At 42.6% G+C, this 18,133-nt stretch overlaps 1 protein-coding gene across 1 annotated transcript in view; it reads left to right on the top strand.

Moving 5' to 3' along the window:
* Positions 1 to 18,133, top strand: part of LOC148097957 (uncharacterized) — a 51,317-nt gene that overhangs the window by 15,638 nt on the left and 17,546 nt on the right. The window contains exons 9-14 of the mRNA XM_087831082.1: positions 6,428 to 6,529; positions 6,686 to 6,853; positions 6,965 to 7,075; positions 11,310 to 11,515; positions 13,523 to 14,120; positions 14,424 to 17,810. Of these exons, the coding sequence (XP_087687208.1) occupies positions 6,428 to 6,529; positions 6,686 to 6,853; positions 6,965 to 7,075; positions 11,310 to 11,515; positions 13,523 to 14,120; positions 14,424 to 17,810 (4,572 nt within the window). The remainder of the gene's footprint in view (positions 1 to 6,427; positions 6,530 to 6,685; positions 6,854 to 6,964; positions 7,076 to 11,309; positions 11,516 to 13,522; positions 14,121 to 14,423; positions 17,811 to 18,133) is intronic.

The raw sequence follows: 18,133 nt of genomic DNA, 5'->3' as shown, positions 1-18,133 counted from the left end.
AACTGCAACATTACTGTCAGCTCTCCAGGGCCGTGCAGAGATGTTTAATAAGGGGCACAACAAACCAGGCTCAATGACAACAACCCACATTCATCAAGAATCTAATTTGGAATTGCATCATACTACATCACTGTCATCAGGTGGGGACAATGCAAAGCAAATGCAGCCTGTGTTTTACCTGATGGGGTACAATGTTGCTGTTGAGGAGTTGCTCCCCTTCTGCCGATAGTGTTGGAGGGCACAGCTGTGTTGATCTGAGACTGTAGACATTAAAAAGATAGGAGAGGTGATTTCTGATTAAACAAGTGTTATGAGATAATAATAAAATGCAAAGATTGTCCCACCCTTGCCCTTCCGCCCACCAATATGAGTCATGGTCTGAGTAACCCTTTCAGGCCAGTCACACACAGACTCTGTACTCAGACCAAGTTCTTTGTACTACTTCCAAGCACTTTGGAACATGTTCTCTAATGTGTGCCTTTTCTATTGTCCTATTAACCTGTGGCAAGTATAAAACTTTCTAAAAGTAAACACAGGATAGCCTATAGCTCTTCTCTGTTCGTAAATTATTTAATAAATGACCAACATACCGACTTAATCTGCCCAACAGAAACCTTATAGCACAAATATAAATGTTAGTTTAAATTACTTAGCAATTCTGAGTAATTAATTTGATAAGAATCAATGATATGGGAATTGATAAGAATTTACCAATTCCGATTCCATTATCAATATCAACTATGAATTCAATTCTCTTATCGAATCTCATTAGGTTATCATTGGCTCCACTTTGAGAGTTACCATCAATACCAAGCAGCAATAAAGACATTTTGAACTGCATGCTCTATGGTCAAAGGTTTGACGGAAGTATTCCCCGTCACTCCTGTGATCAGTTTTAGGGTCATTACTCAAAAAGGAATTATTTACACATATTACACAGTACACTTTTCTTAAAAGTAATGCGTACTTTTCTTAATTACTCCCAGGCAAAAGTAATTTGTTATACTACTCCTTACATTACTTTCATGTTTCTCTGTAAAATGACGTGAAACACATTGTCTCATAATTGCCATTTACCAGAATAAGCCTATAGACTACAGTCCCACGCACAAACAAAAAACTATTCTAATGAGGCAATAAATAGGACCTTTCTTTTTGTATTGACATAAGAACACAGATGGCACAAAGCAAAAATGCAAACCAACACAAAGAAACTTTAAAAAAGAAACAAGAATAGGTAGAAACAGAGGCAACAGCCTGACTCTTCATCGCTGCATTTGTTAACTGTTGAAGTTTTGGGTCTGGCTGTTGGGCTGGTGTTGGGATTAGCTCAGGTTTAACATTATTCTGGGGCTTTCGCTAATTTAGCATTAGCGTGCTGTTTGTGCAGGTACTTGCAAAGAGCTGAAGTTTTGTTAGGAGCATAATGCAGCCATTTTTGTCCTGGATGCAGTTTACCATCACAGTCTCATTCTCTTCTGGAATAAAACATAAGCAAAATGTCTATATCCATACTGTAGACTGTGCTGATATTTTTCTCCTCCTGCACACAAACTAAAACCAAAGTGGGATCGATAGGCAAACAGACAAAGATATTCAAAGAAATTGAACTACTGGGTTTCCCATTCCTAATCCCAAGTCATACTAACTGTCAGAATAATCAAGGATGATTGACAACAATCTTCCACTCCAGCTTATTAATCAACCATAGAACCAGACAGAATTCTAATTGATTTGAAGTTTGAGTCTTATCCTTGTTCACCCTTTCATTTATGCCATAGAAACATAACATGTGACAGCATTCCCTGAAAACCCTCTTTTGTCTGATCATTTCTTAGTAACATTTACATTTACTCTAACAAGTTACACAGAAGTGGGAAAAAGTGTTTGTTGCTATGACACTATTCATCACTGGTTGAAGAAAATAAGAAACCCTTAAACAGGCGTTTACAGTCAGACAAAAATAAAAAAAATTAAAAAATGACACAACCTGAAATTCATACACAATTCAAATGCAGATGACAAGCCTAAATGACACACAACAGGAGACAATTGTCATTCATTTAATTTTAGAAATGAACGTAACTGTTTACCCTTTTTTGTTTTGACAGTATTAAATGCTGGATTAAAAGGGTGTGGGACCTGTACTTACGTCATGATTTTGCAAAAGAGCGAACTGCATGTTTGGAATTTACAAAATGTAAACACACCCAGTCTATTCAGCATATAATTATATATTATGTAGTTAATAACATAACCATTAAAATGTATAATTTAGAACATATTTACATAATGTAAATATAATATGGCCAATATTATATTATTGTCAGATTATATATACATATATACATAATTAAGTGATGTCATGTTCAGTACTTACTTTTGACAGTTCACTCTTGGCCGCTCCCTTCTGCCGTGTTTTGCGGCAAAATTATCCACACCCACCGCCGCGCTATGAATTGTGGGATATATGGGACCACGAAGCGTGCACCGGACCACGCTTGATATTTGGGGAAATCGACAGCGCATCTGGAGTATGCATTTGAAGTACACTTCGAATTGTGACAGCCGTCGTCGCGTGGCGGTGACGTAATCGCACTTGAAATGCGTACTTCAAGCATGCAGACCCTGAATTGGGACACAGCATGAGTGTATTTTAGTTGTGTCTTCTGTCTTAGTAGTTGCTGGTTCGTCTGTGTTGTTTCCTCTCGGTCTCTCTGCGTCTCTCCGTATGTATTTCCCCGGACCTCCCTGCATCTTCGTTTCTGGTTTGTTTTTTTCGTTTTACCCAGTTTAGGTTTTCCAGTTTCATGTTCACCCACCATTGCTGTTTGTACCGACTCCTGTAAATAAATACTCACCTGCACCAGAGCTGCCGCCTTTTGGGTCCTTTCTACAACTCCACACGTCTGCCACACCGGACGTGACAAAAACGGTATTTCTGAAGAACAGAAATGAGTGGGGCTTGGGTATAAACACTCGCGTAAGGATCAAGTGAAGAATATTAGGATAGAGCTAACAGTTTGACATCACAGGCATAACTTAATTTCACCTAGAAGCAGCTATCTTAATAACATCAGGCATAAAACATATGCTGCTTTTTTTTGTCATTGAATTTAGACATTAATTTAACTGTGTATCGCCAGCTTTGTAAATGACATTCTCAGTTACATTGCCTGCCTAAAATATAACAATACGGACATGGGATAAAGTAAGATGTGTATTTTGTTGTCCTTCTTTTGGACATTATAGTTTCAATTAGGCAGGCATCTGACATTAAATTGTTTGAAGGCTTGTGTAATATCATTCGTAGAACCCTCCTCTTTTTCCCCCTAAGTCCTTAATGATTCCCCTACCCAACCTTGAAGATTTGTCAGGTAAAGGTCAGGTTAGGAAAAGGAAATGCAGAGGAGGAAAGACATAAGCCATATTATGTCTTCCTGTTTCTGTCCATAAATCTGGCAAGGATTAAACCAAGTTCTATCATTCTGCATTAAGAAATATTATTCGCAAAGGAAAAACATTCAAGACACTTTCTAGGAAATTCACTAATTGGAAAACAAGAGCAGTGTTGGTTCTTGGTGCATTACGACAGGTGTTATATAACTACATTCTTTATGCTCATTGTAATATAAGTGTGCATAAAGTGATACTGGTATCTCTTCATAGTGTCCCTGGGAGGACAGGTCTTTAGTCAAGTTTGGAGTGGAGGAAAATCAGAACGTGTTCTTAGGTTCTACACTCAGATAAGCAAATATATGTAGATGCAAGATTGCTTTTAGAGGGGAGCTACAGGCAAGAGACACAGTAAAAAACTTGGAGCCACTCAATCATCTCACCGTAGGGGAGCTTTTCCCAAAATGAGTGCTGCAGCTCACTTTAAAAACCAGAAAATAAATCCCAATACTTTGTATTGGATGCATCTTGGATATAGCAAAGCATTAAGTAGCTTCAGTTCAGAGAGTAAAGAGTCTCATGAAAACAGCTATTGAACAACAAGAACAAGCAGAATCTAAAATAAAACCATCCTGCATGCATCTTTGTTGTCCTTTTACAGATGCACAAAACACACACAAAACAGAAGCCAAACTCTAAAAAAAGAAAAAACAAAACAAAACATGACGTGCCTAGGGCAGGGGTGTGTGTGCCTGTGACACACACGCAGACCCGATACAAAGAATACCTTATGTTTGATTTCCAACATGCTATTATTAAGATATAAATAGATTATACCTCAACAAGAGAGGGTGCAGCAATGTCATCAGAAAGTAGAACTGTGCTGTGAGAATAACAATTCCCGTGTTTGCTATTATTTAACTTATTACACTAAATACTTTCAAATATTTTAAGCTTTTATTAGAGTCACAGTATCATCTGTACTTGGTGATATTATTAACATGTTATTAGCAAAGTGAACAAAGTGCAAAATATACTTTTCAGTTTATGAAAAATAAAACAGAAATGTTTGAGCTAAAATATACTTAACTACAGCAATGGAGTAAAAGTGCAGTTCCTTCACTTTACAAATATTAATGTGATACTCAAAGTGAGACTGCTGCCACACCTGCTGCTGGAGTAGTTTTACACCTCTGTCTGACTAATTTCACTGAACAGGTCGGTTACCTGGTTTATCAACATCACAGATTAGCAGGAACAACAAAAGTACAAGTGAGCCATGAGTCTAGTGATATTACATCTGCATTATAATTTGCAGATTGCAGTGGCTCTATAAAGGCAAAATGTATAGCAGTGCATTTAATCATGAGGGGGGAAAAGCATCATGATAAATTAAGAGTATAATTGAAACCTGATTTCACACTGTCTCTGTAAGTTATAGAAATAGGATGTGTGTTTGCATATAAGCTTTGACTGTTTGTAGCTCCAGTGAAAAACTTGCATTGATTATGGGTTTACACTAACTACAGCGGGACAGACAAGCATCCATGGCTAGTGCCATTATAGCCAAAACTTTGTTTGCTGTACTAAGCCTTTAGAAAATAGTAGTGAGGAACAAATACATCTGTATGTTAAACTGTACATAAATGTACATTAAATCTTCAAAAGGTGTTGAGGGATTTCTAAAATAATGCTGTGCAATATTTCATGTAGTGTGATGTAGAAAAGATCTCACCATGACTATTCATTCCTTACTCTACAAGTTTTTACAACTATGACAAGTAATCATGGACTCATATTAATTTAGTGAATAAAGAAATGCAAAACACGGTAAATAAAAAAAATAAAAAAATTTACATAGCAAAAGAGAAAATGTAGGCTCAGTGACGCATTATAAGAAACTACTCATTCATTTATATTCAGAAATTAAAAAGCTGTTGCGTACCCTTTTTGTTTAAATGCACAATTGAACACAGGGTGTGGTAAAGTGCGCTAGCAGAATGATTTGACAAAAGAGGAGATGAATGTCTGAATGTTCATGCTGTAAAAATGTAAACACACCCAATCCTGAGCTCACCTGTTCAGTATATAAAGTGTAGGAGTGCTCCTGAGATTTAGTATCGCAGTCCAAGGAAACTAATCTGCAGAACTGACCTGTTCATCACAATGAAGCTGACTGCTCTAATTGTCCTTTGGGCACTCTCCAGCACAGGTAACTGCTCTTTTTCTTATCATTCAGGATTTAATTCAAACATTTAAAGTCTAAATTTTACAATAAAATAAAAAGAAAACCTTAAAGTTTATTTTATATAGATATTAAATGTCCTTTTCCAAGAACATCCAAACAGTTTACAAGATTAGGTAACTACATGCATGAGCATCACACCACAAACATAACTAAGTTTCCTCTCAAAGCATTATCAGGAAACCAAATATCTGTCAGCATATATGTAGAGAAAATAGATCAATGAGCATGATACACCCAATTAAAAAGCAAACAAGCAAACAAACAAAAAAAAAAAAAAAACCCAAGAGGCTCTGAGAAAGATATGCCATACATTTTGTTTTAGTTTATAAATTCTGTTTCTGAATCTGTTTGGCAAACTGATGTGGAAATCTTTTACTTTCGCCAAATCACCACCTTAATATTTCATATTGCTGATCTCATCTAGTGGTCAGATTCTTTTCTCACACTAGGTGGTGCTACACATGCCATAAAAATTATAACATTTTAAATATAGTTTTACAAACTGTTAAATGTTGGAAGGTTTTTAGAGCAGGCCTCCATGGTGTAAATTATCCTTAATAGATTAACCTTAAATTAACTTTAATGTAGTGTTTCATGTCGACTTTATTAAAAATATTTATACACATGTTAAAGAGATTAACTGCATTTCATCAATCTGTGTAACAGTGTAAAGAAATCAAAGAGATAAAGATTCTTTAATTATGCTAGTATACTGGGGTATTTTAAAACCTTTCATTTTTCATTATAACTTCAATCCTTTTATTGTTTCTCTCCTGATTGCAGCTGGAGCCCTTCAGTGTCAAACCTGCACAGATCAGACGTGTTCAATCACACTACCAATTCCATGTTCTTCAGAGACCATGTGTGTTACAGCTACTATTTTAGGTAATCTTCTCTTCATATTATGAAATTTCCCATTGTGGGACTAAAGGTATATCAAATCAAATCAAATATTATGTGATAAACTTCAGTAAATTTCAATGACTTTGAAATTATGTGTACTTTCCATCAACATTAATAAAATACACTTTGAATTTGCAGCTACTTCATCTGGAATCACGGCAACACAAATCTACAAGGCATGTGCATCTTCCTCCCTGTGTCCAGCTACGGGCTCTCAGACATTTTCAGCTGACCTGGGTGTTCAAAGTGCTCTTGCATCTGCCACGTGCTGCAACACAGATAACTGCAATTCAGAAACTCTGGCTGGTAAGTACAAATCTATAAGTGTTTTATTAAAGACACAATAAGAAACAATATTCTGATATTTGCTGAAATGTTCTCAGTTCTGAAATGAAATGATGCTCTTTTCTTTTACAGCTCCTGCTCCTCAGTCAAGTAATGGCCGACTATGTAACGTTTGTTCCACCCCTCTGTGCGACACTCCATTACAGTGTCAGGGAGTGGAGGATCAATGCTTTCAATCAATGAGTGAGTCTTCATCATGTATACTTTAACAAAGATCATCTTTAAATTAGCTTTTATACATAAAATAAATTCAAAAACATATATATATATTTTTTTTTAAATTAGTCAGTGGAAACATTATGAAGCATTTCATCAGTATTTGTAAGACATTTTATTTTGTACCTTAAATCTTTGAAGATGAAGGTCAGGATTTGATAATTAGTTCATGAAATTATATATATGTATTAGTTAACAAGTATTCCCCGCACGAAAATAGAACACCCAGTGTAGGAACACTATTCATTAAAAGGAAATCACAGTGGCTTCTGAAATTGTAACTACATGTTTTCATAAATGTGAAAGTTACTATAAAAATTGACTGAAAATCAGGCTCTGTTCTTCTCTCTGATTAAAAACTGTTTACCGGTGGCATTAGAAATGTTAAACAAACAACTACACCCTTTAGTGGTGTTCTCAGGTCACTGCAGTGAGATTTTGAGTTTCAGCAAACAGAACACAAACAGATTTTAGATTACTCTTTGTGTGAAAGATATTCAAGATAGGTACAAAGCATTTCCCTAACCATTTGCAAACCAATAATGATGGTCAATGCCCACAACTCTACAGTTGATCTACAGTGTAGCTTCATGATTTTCTTTTGACTGAAAAAAAATTAGAAGCTCTAAATAAAATGTAACAGAACATATTTAATAATAAATTACTGTGACAGGAGTGTTAGTGCATTAAAAAGGAAACCATTTTAATTATAATACTCTGAGTACATGTTTGGATTGTCACAGGCTACTACACAGGCATGTTTGTCTTCTTATACATTTTTTGGAGTTCACATGTCAACATGAAAGATTCTGAACAACAAATTAACCTTATGCATTATCAGTGTTGCGCACAACAGTTAGAGAGCACAAAAATAGGCTAACTGTAAAACTGCTGTCTGAGTTTCAAGTTTTATTGTCATGTACATATAAACAGTGTAGTGAAATTCTTTGGCTCGTGCTCCTCAGTTCTATATGAACATATATAAGTCTGCAGTTATATTTAAAAATAAAATAACCACAACAACAGCAATAATAATAATAATGATAATAATAAAGATAACAAAAAACAAAAAACTAAAGTATTAATATTAATAGAATTTGAGACAGTTGTTCAGAATTTAGTTTCGTATTTAGAGTTGTGTAAAAAGTATGCAGTGAGGATATAAAGTGGCAGTGTGTAAAGTCTAGTAATTGTAGGGAGTGTGTAATGGTCAGAATCAGAATCAGAATCTTTATTGTCATTGTCACAGGTACAATGAAATTAAAAATGGTTCCCAATCAATGCATCACCCCTAACAATATCAAAATATAAATAAAACAATGAAATTCAATAATAAAATAAATAGAATACTTAAAGTACTAATAAGAGGTATCAACAAACATTCACATACATTCCCACATACATGCTTCAGTCAGCGCATAGATTAATACAAGAGTGATGTGATGGACATTTTTTTGTAGCAGTATTCAGATGTGTTATTGCAGTTGGATAAAAGCTGTTTGAGTCTATTAGTCCTTTCACTGATTGCTCTGTACCATCTGCCTGAGGGCAACAGTTCAAACAGGGAGTGGCCAGGATGTGAGGTATCTTTTATGATGTTTTGGGCTTTTTTAAGACAGCGGGTGTAGATCTTCCAGTGTGGGGAGAGGGCAGCCAGTGATCTTTTGGGCGGTGTTAATGATCCCTTGGAGTGCTTTCCTCTGAGCCACTGTGCAGCTAGTGTACCAGATGCATACGCAATAGGTTAGAACACTCTCAATGGTGGCTCTGTAGAAGGACACCAGCAATCTCTGTATGATGTTATTCCTCCTGAGACTTCTCAGGAAGTACAGTTTCTGTTGGGCCTTTCTCAGCAGCTCGGAGGTGTTCACGCTCCAGGAAAGGTTCTCCTCTATGTTGACTCCCAGGAAGCGGAAGCTTGCCACCCTTTCTACACAGTCCCTATTAATGAATAGTGGTTGGGTCTCTGCCTTTTTCCTTCTGAAGTCTATTATGAGTTCTTTGGTTTTGAAGTGTTGAGGAGGAGGTTATTGGCCTTACACCATGACGACAGCTGGTGTAAGAATGTAAGCAGTTCAAAAGCCTGATGGCTTGTGGGTAAAAACTATCCTTGTGTCTGCTAGTGCAGTTCTGAATGCTGCTGAACCATCTGCCGGACAGCAGGAGTGTGAAAAGGCTGGGGTGCTTGGGATCAGAGAGTATCCGCTGCGTCTTCCTCATGCAGGGCTATCTATTTAGATCCTGCAAAGCATGCAGCTCAGTCCTGGTGATGCGCTGTGCTGATCTCCCCACCCTCAGCAGAGCTTTGCGGTCGGGAGTGTTACATCTGCCATACCAGGTGGTGATGCAGCTGGTCAGAATACTTTCAATGGTGCATCAGTAGAAGTTTGTAAGTATTCTGGAGTTCATGCCAAATCTTCTCAGGCGCCGGAGGAAGAAGAGCCGCTGTCTTGCTGCTTTTGTAATCACACCAACATGGTGTGACCAACTCAGATCCATGCAAATGTAGATGCCTAGGAGTCTGAAGAAGCTGACTCTCTCCACCTCTGCTCCTTCGATGTGAATGGGCGTGTGCCTTCTTCTCTGTAGTCTCCTGTAATCCACAATGAGCTCCTTGGTTTTGCTGACGTTAAGCAGGAGGTTGTTGTCATGGCACCATGATGTCAGGGCTCTCACCCCTGCCCTGTATGCTGTCTCATCTCCATCAGAAATGCAGCCAATGATGGTGGTGTCGTCTGCAAATTTGATGATGGTGTTGGAGCTGTGTGTTGGTGTACAGTCGTGGGTGAACAGGGTGTAAGCAGGGGGCTAAGCACGCATCCCTGGGAGGCACCTGTGCTGAGTGTGAGTGTGGATTAGGTGATGCTGCTGATCCGAACCACCTGAGGTCTGTCTGTCAGGAAGTCCAGGATCCAGCTGCACAGGGAGGAGCTGATGTTCCGGTCACGGAGTTTCATGATGAGTCTGGATGGTATGATGGTGTTGAAGGCAGAGCTATAGTCTATGAACAGCATCCGCACATATGTGTTTTTCTGGTCCAAGTGCGAGAGGGCAGTGTGGAATGCAATTGCTATTGCGTCGTCTGTAGATCTGTTTGGCCTGTAGGCAAACTGGAGGGGATCAAGTGAAGCAGGGAGTAAAGGTGTGATGTGAGCTTTAACTATGCGCTCAAAACACTCACACAATGGATGTGAGTGCTACTGGGTGATAGTTATTTAGGCAGCTCACATTAGTTTTCCTTGGGACAGGGATGATGGTGGTCCTCTTAAAACATTTTGGGACAACAGACTGGAGCAGGGAAAGGTAAATGTGTGTCTGAACTGGTAAATATGACTTGGTGGAAAAATTAAATTGGGGGCTTTATTAAAGTAGAAGACAACAATAAATGTATCAGTTGTTTTACCATTTACCATGACTTATGACTTACCAAAAGGCACTAAACCAACATAATAATGAATACTACTGGTGTAAGATTCTTATTTTATCATATGTTATCCTATCCCTATAATCGAACTGTGTGAATCATTATACTGCTGTAAGCCACACCCTACTCCATATTATAGAGAGTATAATTAGTATGTAGTTTTAATTTGCATTATACCTCTGGATTAAGAAATTGTGAAAATCATTAGATTTATTAGATATGTCTATATTATCCTATACTGTTGATTTACTGTGAATGAGTTACACTGTTTCATTGCATGTCATACTGCTGAGTTAAGAAGAGAATATTGTGTGCAGAGGGCCTTGTTTTCTGATAGTGGAGGAGACAGACCACATTCCACAGAAGTTCTACCCCCACCTTTCTCTATGTCAGAAAGACAGGGAGCCAAGGTCATAACACAGGCTCACTGAGAGTTAGAGGGTATGTAAGTTTAGGCTTTTTACGACTAGGTGGGGGTCAACAGAGGCTATAAAGGTTTTGGGTAACGCTCCACCATTTTGAGATTTGCTGTGCCGCTCTGCATGCATGTCTCCCCATCCAGATGGTTTGTGCTCATAAAGTTTTGAATTGTATGGAATAAAAGATTGTTGATTGAGCATTTATACACCGACTATTGTCCTTCCTTCAGCCGAAAGAATAAAAGAATTGGGAGGATTTAACACCTGATATCAGCAAACACATTTTTAAGATGTCTTAACTAATGCTTTAAATATGATACGTGATGACATCAGGACAATAAACATTTTTCATCTGCAGTGACCGTCGGTACCAACACTTTCCCAGCTTACGGATGTGCATCTAGAAACCTGTGCACAGCTGCCTCAAGCTTGAAATCTCTACCTTTCATGCAGAGCGTTGGTACCATAACAGCAGGACCAACCTGTAATTCACCCTTGACCACTGCAGCACCAACCACAACCACAGCCAACCCAACCACAACAACTGCTCCAACCACAACAACAACAGCTGCTCCAACCACAACAACAACAGCTGCTGCAACCACAACTACAACAGCTGCTCCAACAACTACAACAGCTGCTCCAACCACAACAGCAGCTGCTCAAACCATGACAGCAGCTGCTGCAACCACAATAGCAGCTGATGCAACCACAAAAACAACAGCCGCTCCAACCACAACAACAACAGCTCCTCCAACCACAACCACAGCTGCTCCAAAAACAACCACAGCTGCTCCAACCACAACAACTACTGCTCCAACAACAACCACAGCTGCTCCAACCACAACAACTGCTGCTCCAACAACAACCACAGCTGCTCCAACCACAACAACTGCTGCTCCAACCACAACAACTGCTGCTCCAACCACAACAACAGCTGCTCCAACCACAACAGCAGCTGCTCCAACCACAATAACAGCTGCTCCAACCACAACAACAGCTTCACCAACCACAACAACTGCTGCTCCAACCACTACAACTGCTGCTCCAACCACAACAACAGCTGCTCCAACCACCACAACTGCTGCTCCAACAACAACCACAGCTGCTCCAACCACAACAACTGCTGCTCCAACCACAAACACTGCTGCTCAAACCACAACAGCAGCTGCCCCAACCACAACCACAGCTGCTCCCACCACAACAAATGCTGCTCCAACCACAACAACTGCTGCTCCAACAACAACAACTGCTGTTCCAACCACAACAACAGTTGCTCCAACCACAATAACTGCTGCTCCAACAACAACAACAACAGCTGCTCCAACCACTACAACTGCTGCTCCAACAACAACCACAGCTGCTGGAACCACAACAACTGCTGCTCCAACCACAACAGCAGCTGCTCCAACCACAATAACAGCTGCTCCAACCACAACAACAGCTGCACCAATCACAACAACTGCTGCTCCAACCACAACAACTGCTGCTCCAACCACAACAACAGGTGCTCCAACAACAACAACTGCTGCTCCAACCACAACAACTGCCGCTCCAACAACAACCACAGCTACTCCAACCACAACAACTGCCGCTCAAACCACAACAACTGCCGCTCCAACCACAACAACTGCCGCTCCAACAACAACCACAGCTGCTGGAACCACAACAACTGCTGCTGCAACCACAACAGCAGCTGCTCCAACCACAACAACTGCTGCTGCAACCACAACAGCAGCTGCTCCAACCACAACAACTGCTGCTCCAACCACAACAACAGGTGCTCCAACAACAACAACTGCTGCTCCAACCACAACAACAGCCGCTCCAACAACAACCACAGCTACTCCAACCACAACAACTGGTGCTCCAACAACTATCACAGCTGCTCCAACCACAACAACTGCTGCTCCAACCACAAAAACAACTGCTCCAACCACAACAACTGCTGCTCCAACAACAACCACAGCTGCTCCAACTACAACAACTGCTGCTCCAACCACAACAACAGCTGCACCAACCACAACAACTGCTGCTCCAACCACTACAACTGCTGCTCCAACCACAACAACAGCTGCTCCAACCACCACAACTGCTGCTCCAACAACAACAACTGCTGTTCCAACCACAACAACAGTTGCTCCAACCACAATAACTGCTGCTCCAACAACAACAACAGCTGCTCCAACCACTACAACTCCTGCTCCAACAACAACCACAGCTGCTGGAACCACAACAACTGCTGCTGCAACCACAACAGCAGCTGCTCCAACCACAACAACTGCTGCTCCAACCACAACAACAGGTGCTCCAACAACAACAACTGCTGCTCCAACCACAACAACAGCCGCTCCAACAACAACCACAGCTACTCCAACCACAAAAACTGCTGCTCCAACAACAACATCAGCCGCTCCAACAACTATCACAGCTGCTGCTCCAACCACAACAACAGCCGCTCCAACAACAACCACAGCTACTCCAACCACAACAACTGCTGCTCCAACAAAAACCACAGCCGCTCCAACTACAACAACTGCTGCTCCAACCACAACAACAGCTGCTCCAACCACAACAACTGCTGCTCCAACCACAACAACAGCTGCTCCAACCACAACAACAGTTGCTCCAACCACTACAACTGCTGCTCCAACAACAACAACTGCTGTTCCAACCACAACAACTGCTACTCCAACCACAACAACAGGTGCTCCAACAACAACCACAGCTGTTCCAACAACAACAACTGCTGCTCCAACAACAACCACAGCTGCTCCAACAACAACCACAGCTGCTCCAACCACAACAACTGCTGCTCCAACCACAACAACAGGTGCTCCAACAACAACCACAGCTGCTCCAACCACAACAACTGCTGCTCCAACAACAACAACTGCTGCTCCAACAACAACCATAGCTGCACCAACAACAACCACAGCTGCTCCAACAACAACCACAGCTGCTCCAACCACAACAACTGCTGCTCCAACCACAACAACAGCTGCTCCAACAACAACAACTGCTAATCCAACCACAACAACAGTTGCTCCAACCACAACAACTGCTGCTCAAACAACAACCACAGCTGCTCCAACCACAACAACTGCTGCTCAAACAACAACCACAGCTGCTCCAACCACAACAACTGCTGCTCCAACCACAACAACAGGTGCTCCAACAACAACAACTGCTGCTCCAACCACAACAACAGCCGCTCCAACAACAACAACTGCCGCTCAAACCACAACAACTGCCGCTCCAACAACAGTGGCTCCAACCACAACAACTGCTACTCCAACAACAACCACAGCTGCTCCAACTACAACAACTGCTGCTCCAACCACAAAAACAGCTGCTCCAACCACAACAACAGCTGCACCAAGCACAACAACTGCTGCTCCAACCACAACAACAGCCGCTCCAACCACAACAACAGTTGCTCCAACCACAACAACAGCCGCTCCAACAACAGTGACTCCAACCACAACAACTGCCGCTCCAACCACTACAACTGCTGCTCCAACAACAACCACAGCTGCTGGGACCACAACAACTGCTGCTCCAACAACAACCACAGCTGCTCCAACTACAACAACTGCTGCTCCAACCACAACAACAGCTGCACCAACCACAACAACTTCTGCTCCAACCACTACAACTGCTGCTCCAACCACAACAACAGCTGCTCCAAACACCACAACTGCTGCTCCAACAACAACAACTGCTGTTCCAACCACAACACCAGTTGCTCCAACCACTTTAACTGCTGCTCCAACAACAACAACAGCTGCTCCAACCACTACAACTCCTGCTCCAACAACAACAACAGCTGCTCCAACCACAACAACTGCTGCTGCAACCACAACAGCAGCTGCTCCAACCACAACAACTGCTGCTCCAACCACAACAACAGGTGCTCCAACAACAACAACTGCTGCTCCAACCACAACAACAGCCGCTCCAACAACAACCACAGCTACTCCAACCACAACAACTGCTGCTCCAACAACAACAACAGCCGCTCCAACAACTATCACAGCTGCTGCTCCAACCACAACAACAGCCGCTCCAACAACAACCACAGCTACTCCAACCACAACAACTGCTGCTCCAACAACAACCACAGCTGCTCCAACTACAACAACTGCTGCTCCAACCACAACAACTGCTGCTCCAACCACAACAACTGCTGCTCAGACCACAACAACAGCTGCTCCAACCACAACAACAGTTGCTCCAACCACTACAACTGCTGCTCCAACAACAACAACTGCTGTTCCAACCACAACAACTGCTGCTCCAACCACAACAACAGGTGCTCCAACAACAACCACAGCTGTTCCAACAACATCAACTGCTGCTCCAACAACAACCACAGCTGCTCCAACAACAACCACAGCTGCTCCAACCACAACAACTGCTGCTCCAACCACAACAACAGGTGCTCCAACAACAACCACAGCTGCTCCAACCACAACAACTGCTGCTCCAACAACAACAACTGCTGCTCCAACAACAACCATAGCTGCACCAACAACAACCACAGCTGCTCCAACAACAACCACAGCTGCTCCAACCACAACAACTGCTGCTCCAACCACAACAACAGCTGCTCCAACAACAACAACTGCTAATCCAACCACAACAACAGTTGCTCCAACCACAACAACTGCTGCTCAAACAACAACCACAGCTGCTCCAACCACAACAACTGCTGCTCAAACAACAACCACAGCTGCTCCAACCACAACAACTGCTGCTCCAACCACAAAAACAGCTGCTCCAACCACAACAACAGCTGCACCAACCACAACAACAGCTGCTCCTACCACTACAACTGCTGCTCCAACCACAACAACAGCTGCTCCAACCACCACAACTGCTGCTCCAACAACAACAACTGCTGTTCCAACCACAACAACAGTTGCTCCAACCACAATAACTGCTGCTCCAACAACAACCACAGCTGCTGGAATCACAACAACTGCTGCTCCAACCACAACAGCAGCTGCTCCAACCACAATAACAGCTGCTCCAACCACAACAACAGCTGCACCAAGCACAACAACTGCTGCTCCAACCACAACAACAGCGGCTCCAACCACAACAACAGTTGCTCCAACCACAACAACAGCTGCTCCAACAACAACAACTGCCGCTCAAACCACAACAACTGCCGCTCCAACAACAGTGACTCCAACCACAACAACTGCCGCTCCAACCACTACAACTGCTGCTCCAACAACAACCACAGCTGCTGGGACCTCAACAACTGCTGCTGCAACCACAACAGCAGCTGCTCCAACCACAACAACTGCTGCTCCAACCACAACAACAGGTGCTCCAACAACAACAACTGCTGCTCCAATCACAAAAACAGCGGCTCCAACAACAACAACAGGCGCTCCAAAAACTAACACAGCTGCTCCAACCACAACAACTGCTGCTCCAACAACAACCACAGCTGCTGGAACCACAACAACTGCTGCTCCAACCACAACAACTGCCGCTCAAACCACAACAACTGCCGCTCCAACAACAGTGACTCCAACCACAACAACTACTGCTCCAACCACAACAACAGCTGCTCCAACCACAACAACTGCTGCTCCAACAACAACCACAGCTGCTCCAACAACAACCACAGCTGGTCCAACAACAACCACAGCTGCTCCAACCACAACAACTGCTGCTCCAACAACAACAACTGCTGCTCCAACAACAACCACAGCTGCTCCAACAACAACAACTGCTAATCCAACCACAACAACAGTTTCTCCACCTACAACAACTGCTGCTAGAACAACAACCACAGCTGCTCCAACCACAACAACTGCTGCTCCAACAACAACCACAGCTGCTCCAACAACAACCACAGCTGCTCCAACCACAACAACAGCTGCTCCAACAACAACAACTGCTAATCCAACCACAACAACAGTTGCTCCAACCACAACAACTGCTGCTCAAACAACAACCACATCCGCTCAAACCACAACAACTGCTGCTCCAACCACAACAACAGTTGCTCCAACAACAACCACAGCTGCTCCAACCACAACAACTGCTGCTCCAACAACAACCACAGCTGCTCCAACCACAACAACTGCTGCTCCAACCACAACAACAGGTGCTCCAACAACAACCACAGCTGCTCCAACAACAACAACTGCTGCTCCAACAACAACCACAGCTGCTCCAACCACAACAACTGCTGCTCCAACCACAAAAACAACTGCTCCAACCACAACAACTGCTGCTCCAACAACAACCACAGCTGCTGGAACCACAACAACTGCTGCTCCAACCACAACAACTGCCGCTCAAACCACAACAACTGCCGCTCCAACAACAGTGACTCCAACCACAACAACTACTGCTCCAACCACGACAACAGCTGCTCCAACAACAACCACAGCTGCTCCAACAACAACCACAGCTGCTCCAACAACAACCACAGCTGCTCCAACCACAACAACTGCTGATCCAACAACAACAACTGCTGCTCCAACAACAACCACAGCTGCTCCAACAACAACAACTGCTAATCCAACCACAACAACAGCCGCTCCAACAACAACCACAGCTACTCCAACCACAACAACTGCTGCTCCAACAACAACCACAGCTGCTCCAACTACAACAACTGCTGCTCCAACCACAACAACTGCTGCTCCAACCACAACAACTGCTGCTCAGACCACAACAACTGCTGCTCCAACCACAACAACTGCTGCTCAGACCACAACAACAGCTGCTCCAACCACAACAACAGTTGCTCCAACCACTACAACTGCTGCTCCAACAACAACAACTGCTGTTCCAACCACAACAACTGCTGCTCCAACCACAACAACAGGTGCTCCAACAACAACCACAGCTGTTCCAACAACATCAACTGCTGCTCCAACAACAACCACAGCTGCTCCAACAACAACCACAGCTGCTCCAACCACAACAACTGCTGCTCCAACCACAACAACAGGTGCTCCAACAACAACCACAGCTGCTCCAACCACAACAACTGCTGCTCCAACAACAACAACTGCTGCTCCAACAACAACCATAGCTGCACCAACAACAACCACAGCTGCTCCAACAACAACCACAGCTGCTCCAACCACAACAACTGCTGCTCCAACCACAACAACAGCTGCTCCAACAACAACAACTGCTAATCCA

This window comes from Neolamprologus brichardi, chromosome 17 (assembly GCF_056152115.1).
Source record: "Neolamprologus brichardi isolate AB-2024 chromosome 17, ASM5615211v1, whole genome shotgun sequence".
In the NCBI taxonomy this organism is placed as follows: domain Eukaryota; kingdom Metazoa; phylum Chordata; class Actinopteri; order Cichliformes; family Cichlidae; genus Neolamprologus; species Neolamprologus brichardi.
Note: the sequence above shows the minus strand (reverse complement) of the source record. Positions and strands in the feature narration are given on the sequence as shown.